This window comes from Lynx rufus, unplaced genomic scaffold (genome assembly GCF_022079265.1).
Source record: "Lynx rufus isolate CCGP_SWC_20201006 ecotype Redwood Valley unplaced genomic scaffold, mLynRuf1.p SCAF_7, whole genome shotgun sequence".
In the NCBI taxonomy this organism is placed as follows: domain Eukaryota; kingdom Metazoa; phylum Chordata; class Mammalia; order Carnivora; family Felidae; genus Lynx; species Lynx rufus.
The window spans coordinates 4,616,830-4,635,829 of NW_025814889.1; the positions used below are offsets into that span (position 1 = coordinate 4,616,830).

General features: G+C 39.4%; 1 protein-coding gene across 1 annotated transcript in view; it reads left to right on the plus strand.

Moving 5' to 3' along the window:
• NET1 (neuroepithelial cell transforming 1) overlaps positions 1-19,000 on the plus strand; it is a 52,543-nt gene that overhangs the window by 840 nt on the left and 32,703 nt on the right. Inside the window, exons 2-3 of the mRNA XM_047066297.1 lie at positions 9,603-9,669; positions 13,228-13,287. Coding sequence (XP_046922253.1) covers positions 9,603-9,669; positions 13,228-13,287 — 127 coding nt within the window. The remainder of the gene's footprint in view (positions 1-9,602; positions 9,670-13,227; positions 13,288-19,000) is intronic.

The following is a 19,000-nucleotide window of genomic DNA, read 5'->3' on the forward strand; positions in this document are numbered from 1 at the left end:
CGCGGCGGCCCCAGCCTCCCGGCGGAACAGGTCCCAGCGGATGGTCGCTGGCTTTGTCTGTCGTCACACGCTCCCCGTTCTGTGTCGTGTGTCTGGAAGGGTGGCCCCTGAGGGCCTCAGAAGGCTGCGTCTGGGAGAGGGGCGGCGTACAGGAGTACTGAAAACCTTGCCCTCCCGCCACGCTGTTGGAGGTGGCAGGTGCCGGTTTCTGGCTGTTGGGCCTTTCGTCTCTAGGCCCACGTCCTCAGCTGTGAAATGGGGATTCAGCTGGGACCCACTTCCCAGAAGTTGTAAAATGTAGCGAGAATGCGCGTAAGAGGCGTGCGCCGCGCCTCTACACCGAGCGCTCTCGATCCGTGTTAACTGCTTGCTGGGTTTTAAAGTAACAATTCCACCTCTGCGCGTGTTTCAAAAGGCCCTGTGGTCCGTCTCACATATTGCTTGGGATAGACCACAGTCCCTTGCGTAATTTACGTTCTACTTAGGCCTGAAGGTGCTGCTCCCCGTTTGAGAGATAGGACACCTTTCGTCGACAAGGCATTTATAAACCCATTGGGATGTTTTGTTTTGTTTTTAATTTTTTTTTTGACATTTACTTAATTTTGAGAGACAGGGTGCGCGGGATAGGGCCAGAAAGGAGACAGAGGACCTCCAGCAGGCTCTGACACCGTGATTGCAGAGCCCAGCGCGGGGCTCATACCCACAAACCACAAGATCATGACCCGAGCCGAAACCAGCGAGGCTCCTCCAACTGAGCCACCCAGACGCCCCTATGAGCCCATCGCTAAGTTACTCTGCAGAGACCTAGGGGTTTTTTCACTAGAAACATTTTTATTGTTTTGTGGTTTAGAGTACTTGTGGTCTCACACCTTCGTGAAATCTCGGTAGTGATTACAGCCTCCATTTAAGGAGCGTTAGAAGAGCAAGAGAAGTCATTTCAGCCTGAGAGATGGAAAGACTAGTTAAGGAACATAGACTTTCGGAAATATCCAACAGAGGCAGTGTTAGATTCATTCTGCATTCATTCATTTATACTGTTGGGCACGTCCAGGTGTTGTAGATACTGTGAATTCTGGTGAATAAAATAGATGAAGTGTCTCCTCTCATGAAGCTTAAATTGGGTGAGAAAGACTATCATCAAATATACAGTATCAGGTGGTCGTACTGTGAAGAGAATTAAGGCATGGTAAAGGGGATAGAGATCAGGAGAGGGTAGTGTTGCTTTTGTTGTGGTTGTTGATTTATTTTTGAGACAGAGAGTGAGTGGGCAGGGGAGGGGCAGAGAGAGGGAGAGAGATTCCCAAGCAGGCTCCGTGCTGTCAGCACAGAGCCTGATGGGGTCTTGAACTCACGAATCCTGAGATCATGACCTGAGCTGAAATCAAGAGCCATACCCTTAACTGACTGCACCACCCAGGCGCCCCAGTGTTGCTCTTTTTAAAAGAGCAAGAGGAAAAGCTCCCATGATGATGACATTTGAGATCTGAAGACATTAAGGAATAAGGCATGTGAGTATTTGGAGGGAGAGACAGCAAGTGCAAAGGCCTTGCGGTAGAATCCCATTTGGTGTGTTTGAGGACCCGATGAGATGACATAGTGTCGAGTTTTTTTTATAAGTTTCATAAATTTCTAGTATCAAGCTTAACAAAAGAGCAGGATTCTTATATCTGCTGCTTGCAATATATAAAGATGAAGTATATAGAGAATGAAGTATATGAGTATATAAAGAAAATCTGCCCTGACACAGGTTTTTAGTTCAAAAATGCACAAATCCTTTAATAGCCTTTTCAGACAGTTATGGGTATTCTTCTTTGATAATACACCAAAACTTGACAAGTGGCAGTGTCTTAATGTTTGGCTGCAGTTTGAATCTGAAATTGTATCAATGAACTTTTCATTCTGTTATATTAAAATCCACTGTCTTTAGATCTGTTTACTCAGCCATGATTTTGAGACATTATGTGTTTGTCGTTTGGAAAATACTGGTGTACTGAGTTAAGCAGATCTTCCAAAGGTTGATACATACTGACATACTGTCACATGCTATCAAAAAGTCGTAGTCATTTATATAATCACTGGTCTCACCTGAAAAGCTTTTAAGGGTTGAGATGTCATGTTCACAACGATGGATACAGTTTTCAAAAATTCTAATTTTCATTTGAAAGCACAACTTTTTATCATTGGCAGCAATACTTCATTGTAGAGTTAATGCCTGCAAAATACCCAAGTCCAAATGATGGTAGTTTATCTGTTAGTGGGTCCCTCAAGTAAAAATATTGCTCTCTGAAAATGAATAGCTAATTCAATTCACAAATCCATTCATTACACTACTGCTTTTCCTCAAGACAACATCATTACACTGCCTATGTTCTCTTATTCAGAAAGGATCTTCCTCTGGCAATTTTTATCTTCAGATTGTTACATTGTACCTATGTACATTTCATAATTAATTGTTGTTTTTTTGAAATGGATGTGTTTTGTCTCTGGCTGCTTTTCAGAGTAGAGAAGAGCAGATATGACCCAGTGTATAAATGGAGGGTTTGGAATTAGTTAATACAGCTTATACGTTGTATCGAAAGAGAAGAAAAAGTTTATGGTATGTTGGTAAATTGGACAGTGTAAGTGTGCAGGATATAATATTATACGATGCAGAGTCAGAGTCCTAAGCTGAAAGTGAGATGGGGGTGAGGAGGGAGTATTGGAAGAGTGAAGAGGGAAAGGTTTGAAGTAGTTCTTTCCAAGAGTAGGAGAGGAAGTGACAAGGGAAATGTAATTGTAAAGACCTACATGAAATGTGTGGTCAGGAATTTAAAGTGAAACTCGTCACCACGGGTTGGGGGTGGGGGTGAGTGTGCGTGTGCGTGTGTTGGCACACATGTACACATGGGTGAACACTGCTGTTGACGGGACCCACCTTTAATCAGCCCACAGGCCTGGAGCTCATTTCCAGCCACACCTATTGCTAATTATTAATGGTAGCCCACCAACCGAGAAACACGTAGATTAGAGGATGCCCTGGGCGATAGAAATGGCTCGGATGCACGGAACCTAGGAGAAATGGACGGCTGCTGGTTTTAAGTCTGTGCCGCGTTAAATAAAGGATCATGAAGATGATTTGCCCTGCTAAATATTACTTCTGGGGGGAACATATCATACGTGTGATGACTGCTATAGGCCATGGCAGGGGAGAGATGATTAGGAGGAAGAAAGAGTAGAAACAGCTGGAATCCAGTAGGGTGTAAGCTTCTGTGCAGGTTTTTCAGCGGGCCTCTCAAATCCTTCCTCCCCTTACATCCTCTCTTTGCTCTGGGTAGCAGGAAAGGGTCTTGTGCATGGGCAGCCCTGGGCCCTGCCATAGAATTCAGAGCGTGGAAGACGGCCTGCTTTCTTGATCTAGTTTCCCTGACGCCGAGTCTGTTTTGGCTTCACATTTGATTCGATTCAGCGTTTCCTCTGGGAATGTACATTCTTTTAGACTGAGGCCCACAACCAAATAAAATTTTAGTTTTTAAAGAGTTGAGGCTTTATAGTAAGGCATTTTCCTGGTTCAGACTCCGGCTTTTGAGAACTTAATCTCTTTAAATCTTACTTCATAGTATCTGTCTCATAAGGTTGTGAAAATCCTATGACATAACTCATGTCAAGCATTAGAACGTACCTAGACCTAGCAAATATTCCAAGAATATTAGGTATCATTATTTGTATTTTTTGCAGGAAACACCAGAACTATCACTTATTTACTGTGTATCAAAGAGTATTTAGCAGTTGGCTCTGTTGTCAGCTCTCGTAGGGGCGGTGTAGTATGGTTTTTCACGGCGAGGTAGAGCTGGACTAACTGCAGGTAAATCCTGGTTCTGCCGCTGACCACTTGGAGGCCTTGGCCCGTTTCATCGATACATGCCATCGGCCTCTTCATCTGTAAAGTGGAAGTAGAAATAGGACCTGCCTTATAGAGTTGCTCTAAGGGTTGAGTCAATGCACAGAACTCATATAAACTTCTATGTTTATATGTACATAATAAGCATTCGGTAAATTTCTTGCTGCTGTTATCAAAACAAACAAGCAAACAAAACTGACTCCCATTTTAGTACTGAAAGAGAGAGCCTTAGCATTTAGCACAACTTCTTTTATACATGAGACGTGTGAAGCTCTGTGAAATTTCACAGCTAGATACTGGAAAAAGTTTGTCCTGTATTTGCTAACTCCTAATTTAATGTTGTTTCTCACGCTTCCTCCACAGAATATCTCTAAAGAGACGTATTAGTAACATCAACCAACAAAATAATTATCACTCATGTAACCACGTTTAAGGAGCTCTTCTTTGCAAATGCTACAATTATTGGATATAAATAACATTTAAATAATTCTATTGCTGCTCTTTGGGGCCTTGGGAGAATCTACTGAACACTGTACATCACTTGTATGGCAGGAATGTAAATCCATATGATCCTTTTAAGGATTTTATAACATTTTCCTTTTAACAGATGTGAAGTCATGCTCTCCATTGGTAGGAAGATAATACCATGCCTATGATCTACCAGGAGTGATGGGACTTACCCTTTAAATTGTGTTTGTCCAGTAAAATTGATGAATTTGTAGAATGATATCCAGGGCTAAAGGTACAGTCTTAACCCAGGCCAGCCATTGTACAAACTCAGATCTAAGGATTCCTGCTCCCTTTAAGGAGATTTAACTCTTTGGATAGACTGTTTTTCCAAACATGTTTTAAACTAAATTAGGACATATAAACAAGTAGTTGAGCCAGTTCTTTATAATCTAGGATTGTCATTATTACTGTTTATGTAGTTGCTAAAAATAAAAGGATACCCACAATAGCTCCTAAGGCTATTTGCTCCCACATCAAATGACCACTTTTTTTCTTAAAAAATGTTTTACGTTTATTTTTAAGAGGCAGAGAGAGACAGAGGGTGAGCAGGGGAGGGGCAGAGAGAGAGGGAGACACAGAATCTGAAGCAGGCTCCAGGCTCCGCGCTGTCAGCACAGAGCCCGACGTGGCGCTGGAACCCACGAACTGTGAGATCATGACCTGAGCTGAAGTTGGACGCCGAGCTGACTGAGCCACCCAGGCGCCCCTGTGTTTAACTTTTTAAGAAATTGCCAAACTGTTTTCCAAAGTCCTAGATTTCTAAATATGTATGCTTTTAGAGATTGCTCTCTTCCCTCACCGTTACTTGCCGCTGTTATCCCCTGTGCCCTCTCCCCTGAATTCCCTGCTATGGGCAAGGCAACCTGATAAGGATATTGGAATTGAATCTTATAAAGACACTATGTGATAGTTTGAGTATTGGGGTAGGACGTTTTGATACCTGGAATGTGTGTGTGCTGGCTTCTAGATGCTCAGTGTTGTTCTAGACTAGAGAGGATCCAAGGTGTGTCTATTATTTGGGGCTCAACAGGTAACAAAGTTGAGAAAACCCCAGTAGGGTAAGGGATATGGTCTACTTAAGTTTCAGCTCCTGCAGCACCTTTATGAAGCGAAAGAGATCATTTCCTAATAGCGAAGATGCGAAGCAGTCCAAACAGTCCAGTACATCAGATCATTGACCCAAATAAATGAATTGTTTTAATAATATCTGTCATTGTGTCTTGCCTAATTTGCCAAGAAATTGAGAACCTGAGTAGTTCAGCATCCCAAACATCAACAAATGTTAACTACAGAGAATGGTTTTCATCATTCTTTCTACATCCATGGTACCCTTGGCATTCATTAATAGATTCAAATTTTAAATTTCAGGAGTTTGTAAGTAGTCTGTAACTAGGCTGAGTCATTTACTGACGTTGCCCTGCTGTGTGTGGGACCAATGTCCTTCAGAACTGCTGCATTCTTTTCTTGTTTTACCTACCACATGGGGGCTAATTTTCCGTAGCAGCTTCGGGGGCATCACAAACAGTTTTCAGTTACACTTTTTCATATTTTAGGTGCCCCAGGCCTCAAGTCTTATTGCTAATGTCAGTGACCTAGTCGGCTATATTCCTATCTTTAGTCCTTCTATTTTGCTAGCTTTTTAAAAACATTACTTTGCTAACTCATTTTGGTTGTTTTTCATTGTAAACCCCTAAATATCTACCTTATTATAAATAAACCAGTATCTTTACATTTTTGTGGTTTTCCCCTTTAATTGGAAGAATTATCTCACTTATGTTGTCCGGTACATTTTATGAAAATGTTCATTGAGCTACCTTTCCACTCCTTATAATTCAACTTAGCTCTTAATTACGTGCCATGATAGAGGAGGGCAATGACACAAATCATAATCTTTGAAAACATAATTTGGTTTAAGAGTGAATTAGCGAACTTTTTCTCTTTTTGAACATCAACTTTATAATTGTAGTTATGTTTTGTTTAGACCAAAACTAGTTCAGTGTAAAAATAATTTACATTGTTCACAACCACACCAAAAGGTAGGAAAGGAAGTACAGATGTTAGAGGCCAAGGAATAATCCCAATGGGATTAATAGAAAACATAGTTTAATACACCAAGCTTGTTCCTTCATGTTTATTTTATGTTTTAAGCATTGTAATTGTTTGGATGTGGAGAAAAGGGATCGGACACAAATTACTAAGAAGATGGAGTTCTCATTTCAGCTGTTAGTACCTTTTCAAATGGACTGTACTTAGTATTTTCTGAAAAGGCCACTTATAACCTTTTTGTTTCATGAAATCAAACATTTTTTCCCACAAGGATCTAAAATAGCTATTACATTTGGAGTCTGACCCCTGTGAAAGATGACTGCATGTCTTTCCAAGATTTTTAAAAGTTGGCACTGGCTTACATGATTTCTGGGCACAATTTGTTTATTGGGTTCTTTTTTTCCATGAGTATTCAAAACAAATAGGTGCTTGTTATTGACTTGGGAAAAAATAGCATTACTGTAAAACTGATTACAGCCTGTACTGGAAAGAATCTTGCCATATGATTGGAAGAAGTATTTTTCCAGTTGACCTATTTAAAATTCCTAAGAGCTATTTTTCTTTCCAGCTTTCAAACATCAAATTCATTCTGGGGTCAGTTTGGTTGATTCTAGAGAAATGAGTAACTTTGGTTTTGTGCTCTCCTCAACACTTGTCTTAAGGAAGTACTTACTGAGTATTTTAAGTGCCACCGTGATTACTACTTTGTAATGAATATTTGCATTCGATTAAAAATAATCTTCTGAGAAATCCTAATTGCTGCTTCTCAGCACAGTTCCCCACTGATGATCTTACAAACCACGTAGTATCTGACAGAACTGAGAGCAGTGTTTTTAGAAAGTGTGATCAATGGATACATATGGTATGAAGGTCCCGTTTTTCCCTATGAAACCTTATAAAACCTTATAAACCTGTGCGACTTGTTTAGTCGTATGGATTATAATTATTTCAGATGTCAGTTGGTTTAACCTAAATACGGTACCTCTTCTAGTGGTTTATCAAGAATCATACCATTGTCTTCATTGTTACTTTTTCTGCAGTGACAAGGCAAAGTAGTTCTTAAGTTATCTAGCTCCTCTAAAGAGGCTGTCAGGGAAAAAAAAAAAAAAACCAGCTTTGAGAGTAATAAAAGGCTTATTACTGTGTTTTAATCTTTCACAAATAATTTTTTAGGAAATATTTGCTTTAAATGCCTTAAGATCTTTCAGCATCTATTTCTAATTATTATTAGTGGAATCGAATTTTCCCAATGTCGGCAACCTTGGTAGACACTGAACTGAACCGGCATAGGGAGGAAGAGGAACAGTCTACCGGTTTCGTCATTGAACCCTCTTTCTAATCTGCTTCTAACTTCGCTGCTATTGCGTTAGCCCCTTACCATCTATTGGAAGCAGTAGTGGAGCTTCCTCCTAACTGGTCTTTCTGACCAGTCTTGCGTTCTTCCAGTTCATCCTTCTTGTTACTTAGAATTCCATCGCTGACAGCTGCCACCTTACGTATTCAAGATCAAGTCCATTCTCTTTAAGGGTTGTTCCGGAAGGCCCTTCCTTATTTCTTTTGATACGCAAACATAAGGAACTATTGTACCTACAGTTTCTCCAATATAATTCGTTTCACTCCCCCTTAACGTGTGCTGTTCCCTTTGCCCAAAAAGCCCCAAAAAGCTCTTGTATGCTTTGCTAATTGCTGTTTCTCAGATTCAGCTTTAGTATTACTCAAGTGTCGATTCTTCTGTGAAGCCTTTTTGATACCCTCTTTCTCCCTGTAGCCATTTTCCCTTGTGTTCCTTGTCAAAATACAAACAAACTTCTGCTTTATATTTAGCTTAGAAAACTACCAAAGCCCTCGTATTTGATTTAAGCTTGCAAATTCTTGTGGGTGTAGTAGCCATCTGTGGTATTTCTGTAACTTATAGTGAACAAAGACCAGTGAGGATCAAGGGTGAGAAGTGGAATGAATATACAAGTGGAGAATGGCCTTAGAATCCGGAAAGCTGAGCAATAACTTTGTAACAGTCAACCCACAGTGGCCAGGCTTCATCAGTAACTGTCAGATTCCCTAATTTTTCTCCTTCCAACTTTGAACCAATCAGAACAAGCCCAATGTGCATTCCCAGGCAATCGCAGAGGAAGCGCACTCACCTCAGCTTCCGGGCCCATAGCGTCCCATCTGGGCACACCTGAAGCCTTCCCTTTTCTCCACCGCAAAGACTTCCCACTCTCGCCTGCCTTTGGGTCTGCCTTTGGGTCAGTGATGGTGGGGGACTCCCTCGCCTCTAGCAAGCTCTAAATAAAGACCCTTTGCTTTTCTCCTTTAATTTTCATTTATTTCGATATGAGGGAAAACCTATTTTATATTTATTTAAATCTGAAGTGGTTAATGGTAAGTATAGTTTATAAACTGTATTTCCTGTGCGAGGTATGTTTTGTGATTTTCTACATGTTTCACAAACAGAGGTTTATATTTTATAATGGTGAAGACAGCTTTTGTTATAAGGATTTTCTTACTTAATTCCTTACATTGAATGGAAAAATAACACAGAAGAAAAATCTGTCACTTAATGGTAACAGACAAAATCCTAGTCAAATTTTAATCTTGCTTGAGATCTTTGTCTTGCATATAGTTATTCAGAGTTCTTCCCCCCCCCCTTTGGTTAATTAAACCATAATTTTTCAAAAAAATCAGTACATGGAAGAGATGTAAACAAATGCAAATTAATTGCATTTGGGTTTTATTTATTATGTTGAGCATCCTTTTATTCTTGTTCTTAAGATATTAGGTGTGCATGTTGAATTTTATTAGACAACTTTTGCATCATTTATTGCTTCTCATTTATCCTATTAGTTTAATATGCTGTATAAGTAGATTACTTACTACTGAATCATGTATATGTTTCTAAAATAACCCTGCTTGGTTTGGTGAATTATTTTTAATTTGTCTATTAATTTTATCAAGGCCCTTTCATTTTTATAAAGATTCTAAAAGTGACCAGAACTTACACCCCGATTTTTTTTTGCATTCCCTCATTTTTATTTTTACAATTGACTGATTAATAAAGCTGCTTTAAACAATTTTGAACCTATGAAAAAGGTAGCTTTTTATGTGTCTACTGCTTTATGTTACTGAAGTTACTCTCAATTTATTTATTGCTTGAATTTTCTTTTTACAGACATTCCCTTCGGAGAGGTAGCTCCTTCACATTTTTAACACCTGGCCCCCATTGGGACTTCACTTTGGTGAGTAGCAAACTAGGTTTTTTATTTTAAGACACTGATAGGATTAATTCTTAGGTTGTCTTTCAGTCTGGTGTACCGTTCACTTGTCTGTACTTATCTGAGTATCTTGAGGTCTAGAGTTACTGTTACATCTTTGTTACATCTTTGTATGTAAATGTAACTGTTACAAAGTTACATCTTTGGTGGCCTGATGTAATTCTTTTCTGCTAACAAGGTAAAAATTTATTTCAATTAAATACAAAATATATCTTGAAAAGTACCAGATCTATTTATTTTTAGCCTTATGCAGTCCTTCCTCTTAGTCCTATCAGTGTGAAAATTAAGAGAATATATTATGAAACATGAAGTTGTTTTTATGTACATAGTCTTACAGCTTTTTTTCTTGGTTGAAAAGTATAAAAATGATTGCAGATAGTATATATGATGAATGAATTATTTTCTGTTACTAATCATCCTAGTATAGAGGGACTGTTTCATTATTTTTAGAATGAGATTTACAGAGGCATCTAACTGTGCAAACTCACACCAGAAAATTGATTTTTTATAATTAAAAATTCATTACCTTATAATTCTATAAATAACATGTACAAATAGAGCATGATTTTTACGTTTCCTTATTTGGGGGAAATAGCAAAAATCATTCTGTTTCTAGTTTGCAAAGCTTTACTTGATCGTGTGCTGTTGGGTTCGGCAATACATATTCATTTGTATTCTGTTCTTTTGTATTTAATTTATATTTCTGTTGGGGACTTCTTTTAAGATTTCTGTACTCTTATACAAATTACGTGTATTGCTGGTCAGTAAAGCATTCATAGCAAGAGTTTCCTGACTTTAATACAATTCTATATCGTCCCTGAAACTTTTTTCATCTTGGTTTCTTTCCCTTACGAGATGACAAGTCTAAACTCAAACAGAAAAACTTTAGTAGAGAAATATCTCCAAACTTGATCTTGCAAAAATCACAGTAAGACAGGAGAACAAGTGCTGTTCACATTAGAAAGGAGGAGACACAAGGATGTCATTACTTAGGGACAAGATGACTGTTTACATAGAATATCCAAGAGAGACAGTAGGATGTCTTTACTTAGGGACACTATGACCGTCTACACAGAATAACCAAGAGAATATTAATAGCAGCTGTTAGAACTAATAGTTCAAGCAAGATTACTGGCTATACAATTTATAAAAAGAATTCAACAGAAGGTATATACACTTGCAATATTCAATTAAATGTAATTTATAAAGATGCTCCTATTGAAACAAAAGCAGTTTTTAAAATTGAATAAATCTATGAAAAGATCTGTGAGATTTTTATGGGAAAAATTGGAAAGCATTAATAAAGAATATAGACACCAAATTAAATGGAGAGATAGTCAAGCAAGGAGAGACTCAATAAGATTAAAATGTCAGGACACCTCATATTTATAAATTCAGTGCAGTTCTGATAGAAAACCCACTCGAGTGTTAGAGCTCTCGTTCTACAATTCAGGAAGAAAAGTAGAAGGCCCAGAACAGCATGTGAAAGTCGGGGAATGTCTTCCTTCGTGTGGGCTGTTAAGACTTCCTCCACAGGTACGGTAACTGCGGGCATGTGACGTGGGTGCGGGTGTAGTGGGTAGACCTGCGGTGAGAAAGAGAGCCCGGGACGTGGCGTGCAGGTGAGAGCTGACCGAGGAGCCGTGCTTACGGCACGTGGTAGTGGGGGAGAGGCAGCTAGCTGTGCCACTTCACACCGGGTACCCACAAATTCCAGGTGGATGGAATATATCCATGTGAAAAGCTCAACTTCAAAATATTTGAAAGAAAACACAGTAGAATGTTTTAAAATCTGTTAAATTTCTTTATACATATGCTAACACATGCATATGGTTTTATATAAATGCATAAGTACCGTCACGTATGAGAGTTTTCCCTCAGTACACTTCTTTTTGCCCGGCAGTTTCCTGCTCCTGTCCTTCCTCTCCCGTCAGTCCTTCTACCCCAGCACCTCCACTCTAAGCCGAGTCAGCGATACCTTATCAGTCCCTTTGTGTTGCTGATACGATTATTTTTGTTTTAAAGTTTACTTATTTATTTTGAGAGAGAGAGGGAGGGGCAGAGAGAGAGAAAGAATTTCAAGCAGGCTCCACACTGTCAGCATAGAACCCGACGTGGGGCTCGAACCCACCAACTGTGAGATCATGACCTGAGCCGAAATCGAGAGTTGGACGCTCGAGCAGCTGAGCCACCCAGGAGCCCCCTTTTTTAAAAATTTTTTTTGCTCATACAATTATTTACAAACACACACAGCCTCACATATAAGATACACACATGCAGGATTTTTGCTTAGTTTGCTTTTCAAAATTAGGATCGTATTCACAGTTTTTCCAGATCTTCTGGATATGACCTTAGGATCAATTAAGATTTCTTGTCCCTTCATTTTTTTTAGTGTTTCCCAATCCTGATTTATATATATTGTTCTCTCATGTCTTCTTCCATTTTCTTAATGTCTTTTAGCTAAATTTGGAATAGTATGTCATAGTTTCGCTCTGCTTTTTTGAGCATTTCCTTCTGAGGTGTTTTCATTCCCTGTAGGGATGTTATTCTTGCCCTTTTCTCTTTTTTCTTGGAGTTACTTTGTGTAGGATTTGACTCAGAATTTTCTGTTCATTTTAATGTGGATTTAGTTTTTATGAAAACTTTACAAAGAGGCTTGGTTCAGATAACTTTTCTGACTTCACAGAGCTCCCTTTCTTCTTGTTTTTGTGGTGCCTTCTGAGATTTCCAGGCTCCATCAGTTTTCCCCACCCCCATCTGGACTTTATCTTTCCTTTGTCCTGTTGTCCCTATCCTGCTCGATTTTGATTCCGTTCCCCCCAGTTTCTCCTTGGGGTGGAGCCAGGTCCTGGAAGGGAGCCCTGGCCGGTCAGTTTTGAGAATTCCAAGAGCTAGGCTGTGTCACTGGTGATCTGAAAAGTTATTTTGAGGTGTGGGTGGGTGATGTGTTACTGAGGCATTGTTCAATAGTGAGAGAAGACAGAAATTAAAGATTGTGCACAGTTTTGCCGCTACAGGCACCAGCGGGCCGAGTGAGGACAACGACTAATCACTAGGAGCGTGTTGGTCTTAGCTTATAAATCCTGCTTCAGGCAACAAGTCTTCATTACTTTGGGCCATGAGAAAAGGGTATTTTTTTTCCTAGTGAAGACCTTCCTCCCTCTATAGGATAAATAATACGTGTTCCTTTTTTAAAAAAATTGGTGCCTTTGTGTTTAAAACATATTTTACTTTTTCTCTAACAAGTACAGACAGCCCTCAACTTACATAAGAGTTCTGTTCTGAAAAAACTTTACCTAAGGGTTTTTAATGGAATGGAAATTCGCAGCATGAGATGATTCAGTCAAGGGGGCTATTTAAACAGTATATATGCTAGAAGTGATTTGGCATCCCTCATAGAAATAATTTCCTTATGAGTACAGCTTCACTTTTTTAACGTGATTTTTCCGGTTTTATGGAGTCTGTTTAATGAAGTAACATGCATTCCTTCTGTATAAGAATGAAATCTTTTTTTTCATACAGAAAAGAAAGCGGAGAGAGAAAGATGATGATGTCATAAGCCTTAACAGCCTTGATCTGAAGGTAAGCCTTACTGCCCTGAAAGAATTTAAAAATTTAAAAACACTTTAAAAAAATTTTAAAGTATTTAAAAATATGCAGATAGTGTTTCTTCTTGTGCTGTAAGAATAACAAATGCTAACGTTTAAAAAATTTTTAAGTGCAAAAAAAAAGTGCAAAACCGAGTAATACTGGCTTTTACAGATACTGTCTTTTTTGTGTCCACTTCTTTGTTAAAAATGAGGTGAAAGCTTCCCTCAGAACATTGTGGGGCTTCAGCCAGTGATCTCCCACTCACCTGCGTAAAGGGGCCCGGCCCTACCTACCCTACAGGGAAGGTAGGGACTGTGGTGAAAAAGAGGAGTGTGCCCTTCTGGAAGCACCACCTGCTCCTGTGCTCTCTCCCGGTGCTGCTTGTAGGACGGTCGAATCCAGATTGTTACGTGAAATCTCCGGGTCTTTAGGTGTTAGACTGTGCAAGCCCAACAGCTCGTCTGCAGGTCAGACGTGGCTGCGCACTTCCAATGTGTGACCTATCACAAACTAACCTCCAGGGCACACTTGAAAAGAATTGTGTATCCCTTTATGTAAAACTGTAGTTAAGTCCCCAAACCTGGTATCCCCGGAATTACTTAGTCCATTTTTGTCGGTTGCCAAATTTTACAGAATCATCTCAGTTTTAAGAACCTTTTTTAAAGATTGTTATGTAAAGGTTATACATTTTTTAAGTGAGATTTTTTAAATGTTTGGCATCATGTTTAATGATGGCAGCTGCTACTTGTTTTTAAAGACAAGGTGTTTTAGGGGCGCCTGGGTGGCGCAGTCGGTTAAGCGTCCGACTTCAGCCAGGTCACGATCTCACGGTCCATGGGTTCGAGCCCCGCGTCGGGCTCTGGGCTGATGGCTCAGAGCCTGGAGCCTGTTTCCGATTCTGTGTCTCCCTCTCTCTCTGCCCCTCCCCCGTTCATGCTCTGTCTCTCTCTGTCCCAAAAATAAATAAACGTTGAAAAAAAAAAAAAATTTAAAAAAAAAAAAAAGACAAGGTGTTTTATAGGTCTGCCCATCAACATTTTACCAGATCCAGCAAGGCCTGTGTGTGTGTGTGTGTGTGTGTGTGTGTGTGTGTGCGCGCGCGCACACACACATAGGCGCGAACATATGTAATGTCTTTATGGAAGAATTGTGTGTTTTAAGTTTTAGACTTTTTGCAAAACAGTTTCAGTTACATTTAAAAATCTTGTATTCAAAGAGAAAAAAAAAGGATGAAATGGCAACCCTTTTTCGGTAGGCTTCAAATCAGACCACGTACAGAAATAGGACAGTATTTCATAGTTTGCCGCAGTAAAATCCATGGTCAAATCTACTTAAACATGATCCTCCTTTTGTTTACCCCAACTTCAGCAGTTACCATCGTACGATCAAATGACAGTCATTTCTCTGTCTACTCGGCTACTCGCCCCTGAATTATTTTGAAGCAAATCCTTTAGGTTGTATCATTTTCTCTGTATCATCAGATTTGGTGCTCACACTGCCTTGATTTATCTGACACCTTTTTCTGTTTTGGATTTGTTCATTTTGTCTGGAGTTGAAATTCATAATAAAGTCTATACGTTGTGATTATATGTCTCTTGATGGGTTCTGTGGGTTTATTTATTTATTTTTTTTCAACGTTTATTTATTTTTGGGACAGAGAGAGACAGAGCATGAACGGGGGAGGGGCAGAGAGAGAGGGAGACACAGAATCGGAAACAGGCTCCAGGCTCTGAGCCATCAGCCCAGAGCCCGACGCGGGGCTCGAACCCATGGACCGTGAGATCGTGACCTGGCTGAAGTCGGACACTTAACCGACTGCGCCATCCAGGCGCCCCAGGTTCTGTGGGTTTAATATGTAGGTTCTCTCTCTAGCTTTTTGCTTTCTTGCAGTTTTTTGTTGTCGAAAAGGAAATGATGTGTAGAGCTTTTCATAGCTCCATGGTATTTCTTTTGTCCCTCTCTTTCCTTTATTTCTGTTAAACGGATAGATCGAGATTGATTTGGGCTGCGTACTTCCCTCGAGAGGTATATAATAATCATTTTGTGCTATTATCAAAATGAGTTAATTATCATTGCCTAGATTTATTTATTCATTGAAGGTCGCTAAGTGGATACCATGCCTTGATCAGTCATCTTTATTAATGCGAACACTTCCATAAAAAGAAAGTTCCCCTCAGCAACCATTTGGTTCCTGTGAGGTACTTACCTGCACTAAAGGAGGGTACGTGCTTGATTCCTTTACCCGTTTTCAAAAGAAATGAGTTTTATTCATTAAAATTCTCTAAACGTAATTAATGATTTTTTGTATGACTATGAACTTATGGATATTTGCACATTTGTTGTGCTTTGGTCTATTTCAGTTACTGCTCTTACAAGTGCGTAAATTATCCCATCTTTGGCCACTGGATGCTGCTTCAGGATGCCTCTATGTCCCCTTTTCCCCCAGTTTTAAGATATAATTGACATACAGCATAATGTAAATTTAAGGGATGCAGTGTATTGATTTCCTGTATCCTTTTGACATGACCCTCACCTCATATCTAGACACTTAAGCCTAGCCTCCTTTTCTCCCAGGATGACAAGCTATTCCAGGCCCACTTGTACATTTTGCTGTTGTTGTTTCTTAATGTTTATTTATTTTTGAGAGAGAGAGAGACAGAGTGTGAGCAGGGGAGGGGCAGAGAGAGGAGGAGACACAGAATCTGAAGCAGGCTCCAGGGTCCTAGCTGTCAGCACCAAGCCCCACGTGGGGCTGAACTCATAAACCACGAGATCATGACCAGAGCTGAAGTTGGATACTTGCTTAACCAACTGAGCCACCCAGGTGCCCCTTGTTGTTGTTGTCGTTGTTGTTGTTTCTGCTCCATACCCGGTGTCAGTGGTCATTTCTAAAAACCCTGGTTTCCTTAGGAAATGGTAGAGGCTTAGACCAGGGCATTCTGAACACTCCTTGCTGCTTTATTCATTCTTGTTTCTGTGCCTTTTTAATGCACGGAGATAGGAAACAGAAGTCATTTTTTCAGATAAAGAAATAAATTATGAGTTTATACTGATATTTCAAATTCAAGGCTAAAGTATTTTTACTAATTTGCATCAATATTACTATCTAGAGCTCTCAGCCACACCAAAAATCTCAGTCTTAGGGACATTGACATTAATTACTCACTTGATTTACTCACAGTTCAAAGTAGTCTACATTACTGCAAATCACTACTGCATTACATAAATGAGACAATTACCTAAAACATTTTATGTTTTATTTTTCAGATTTTTTGATTTTTACTTAAAAGGTATAGTAAGTATACACAAATTACTGTGTTTTTAAATTGTTGAACTGAGACTTTTCTATGTGTAATTATGCCAGAAACCTACTTGTTCCTTTTTATTTTCAATTTTTAAGAACTACTACTTCTTAAATTTGATTTTTCTTCGGGGTGCCTGGGTAGCTCAGTCAGTTGGGCATCTGACTTCGGCTCAGGTCATGATCTCACAGTCCGTGAGTTCAAGCCCCACATCAGGCTCTGTGCTGACAGCTCGGAGCCTGGAGCCTGCTTCAGATTCATATTCTCTCTCTCTCTCTCTCTCTCTCTCTCTCTCTCTCTCTCTCTCTCTGGCCCTCCCCTGTTCGCACTCTGTCTCTCTGTCAAAAATAAAATAAAAACATAAAAAAAATTTTTTAACTTAATTTTTCTTCTTAATCATGTAATAAAATTGTATGGAATTTCAAAGTCAGCTCCACAAGATTCTTGTTTCTATTCCTGGATCTTCTACCCTACATCTTTCTTTCATACAAAATCCTTTTTTCTTTTTCAAATATTATGGTTTATTCTTTCACTTTTTTTTTTTTTTAATTTTTTTTTCAACGTTTATTTATTTTTGGGACAGAGAGAGACAGAGCATGAACGGGGGAGGGGCAGAGAGAGAGGGAGACACAGAATCAGAAACAGGCTCCAGGCTCTGAGCCATCACCCCAGAGCCCGACGCGGGGCTCGAACTCACGGACCGCAAGATCGTGACCTGGCTGAAGTCGGACGCTTAACCGACTGCGCCACCCAGGCGCCCCTATTCTTTCACTTTTTAAAAATATAAGCAATTGCATATATGTTCCGTATACTTCACTTTTCTGGCTAAACAGCATGCTGTCTTTCATCATGTGTTCTTTTTTCTTTCCTTGTTTGTTTTGCTTGTGTGGTTTTGCTGTGATATGTCTTTATATAGCAAGGTTCATGTTTTCGTTCTCTTGGTTATTTTTGCCTTCAGTTTCCCCTTTTTAGCTCTTGTAAATTGGTTTATTCCTATGAGCATATTTTAATCAACTAACACCTCTTCTCCCTCCTCTCCTTCTCTCCTGTTAATAAAATGAAGTAATATCTCTTTATTCTACATTGGTACATTTAAAATATTGAGTGCTTATTTTACTTTCCAAGTACATTCACCATTCTCCATTTCTTAAAAATACTTTTACCGTATCTAGAAGAACAGAGCACGTACGCATCACAAACTGTGCCGTGTACCCTGATAACCATTGCTTAGACTTTAGCTCTGCAGTAAATCTGCACGAGTGCTCAGCACCTTGTGTCCGTGCCTTCCTAGGTTGTGGATTGTCTGAAGCTCATTCCCTAGCAGAGGGGTCAGCAAACTCTGGTCCACAAACTGTATCCGACCTGCTCAGTGATTCACATATGTTGTTAATGGCTACTTTTTAAAACACTGCAGTGGCAGAGGTTGAGTGGCAGTGACAGAGACCATCTGACCTACCAAGACTGAAATATTTGCTCTTTGGCTTTCTACAGAGTTTGCTGACCCCTGCTCTAGAGGTGAGTAAATGCAGAGGACTCGTTAATGGGAACAGGATTACATGAGTTACTGAATGTCCGTGTCGGTTTGTTTGCAGTCGTTGTACTTGAAGGCTAGTTCAGATGGATTGAAATCCATGACTCACGTTTTCTTCCTTGGATAAGCAAATATTTCACTCCATTGTTTTCTGCATAAAGTGCCACTGTTGAAAAGTTTCACTAAATATATACTTTTGAGTCCTCTTTTATTTTAGGAACATCTTTTCTTACCATTTTTGTCATTTTTTTTCTATTCCACTGTTTTGTCTTCCCTCCCTGCCCTTTATACTTAGCATGGATTTTAAAAATCTTTTATATTTACTACTTCGTCTCAAAATATTTATCTCTTTATATATCTTTTTTATTTTTAAACTTGTCTTCCTTTTTGTCTTTTTCTCTTAATGCAGTAGACTGATTTTTTTTTGTTCTGAAATAATTTTTCTTTTCTTTTTTTTTTTTTTTTTTTAGTTCTCTCCCCTCATTTCACATCTTCCGTTCTCTACCCACCTAATTTTTGAGTTTGATGTTCTTTCATAGCTTCTATAATCTCCTTTTTGATTTTATGCTATAGACAAATTATTCTACTTCACATTTTCTGCCTTCTTATAATAGCTTTAAAGGGGATTTATGATTTTCTGTTGCTCTTTTGTTAAGTACAGTCAGTTCTCCTGTGGTCAGGGGAGGAGGAGTGGGCCCTGGCAGCCCTTGTTCGGTCGGCTTCATCGCTCCAGAGCTCCCTCTTCTGATGTCTTCAGGAGGTGGTTTTGGTTTGGGGGTTTTTTTTAGTTTATTTAAAAAAAATTATTTTAAGGTTTATTTATTTTTGAGAGAGAGAGAGACAGTGCAAGGGAAGGGCAGAGAGAGAGGGA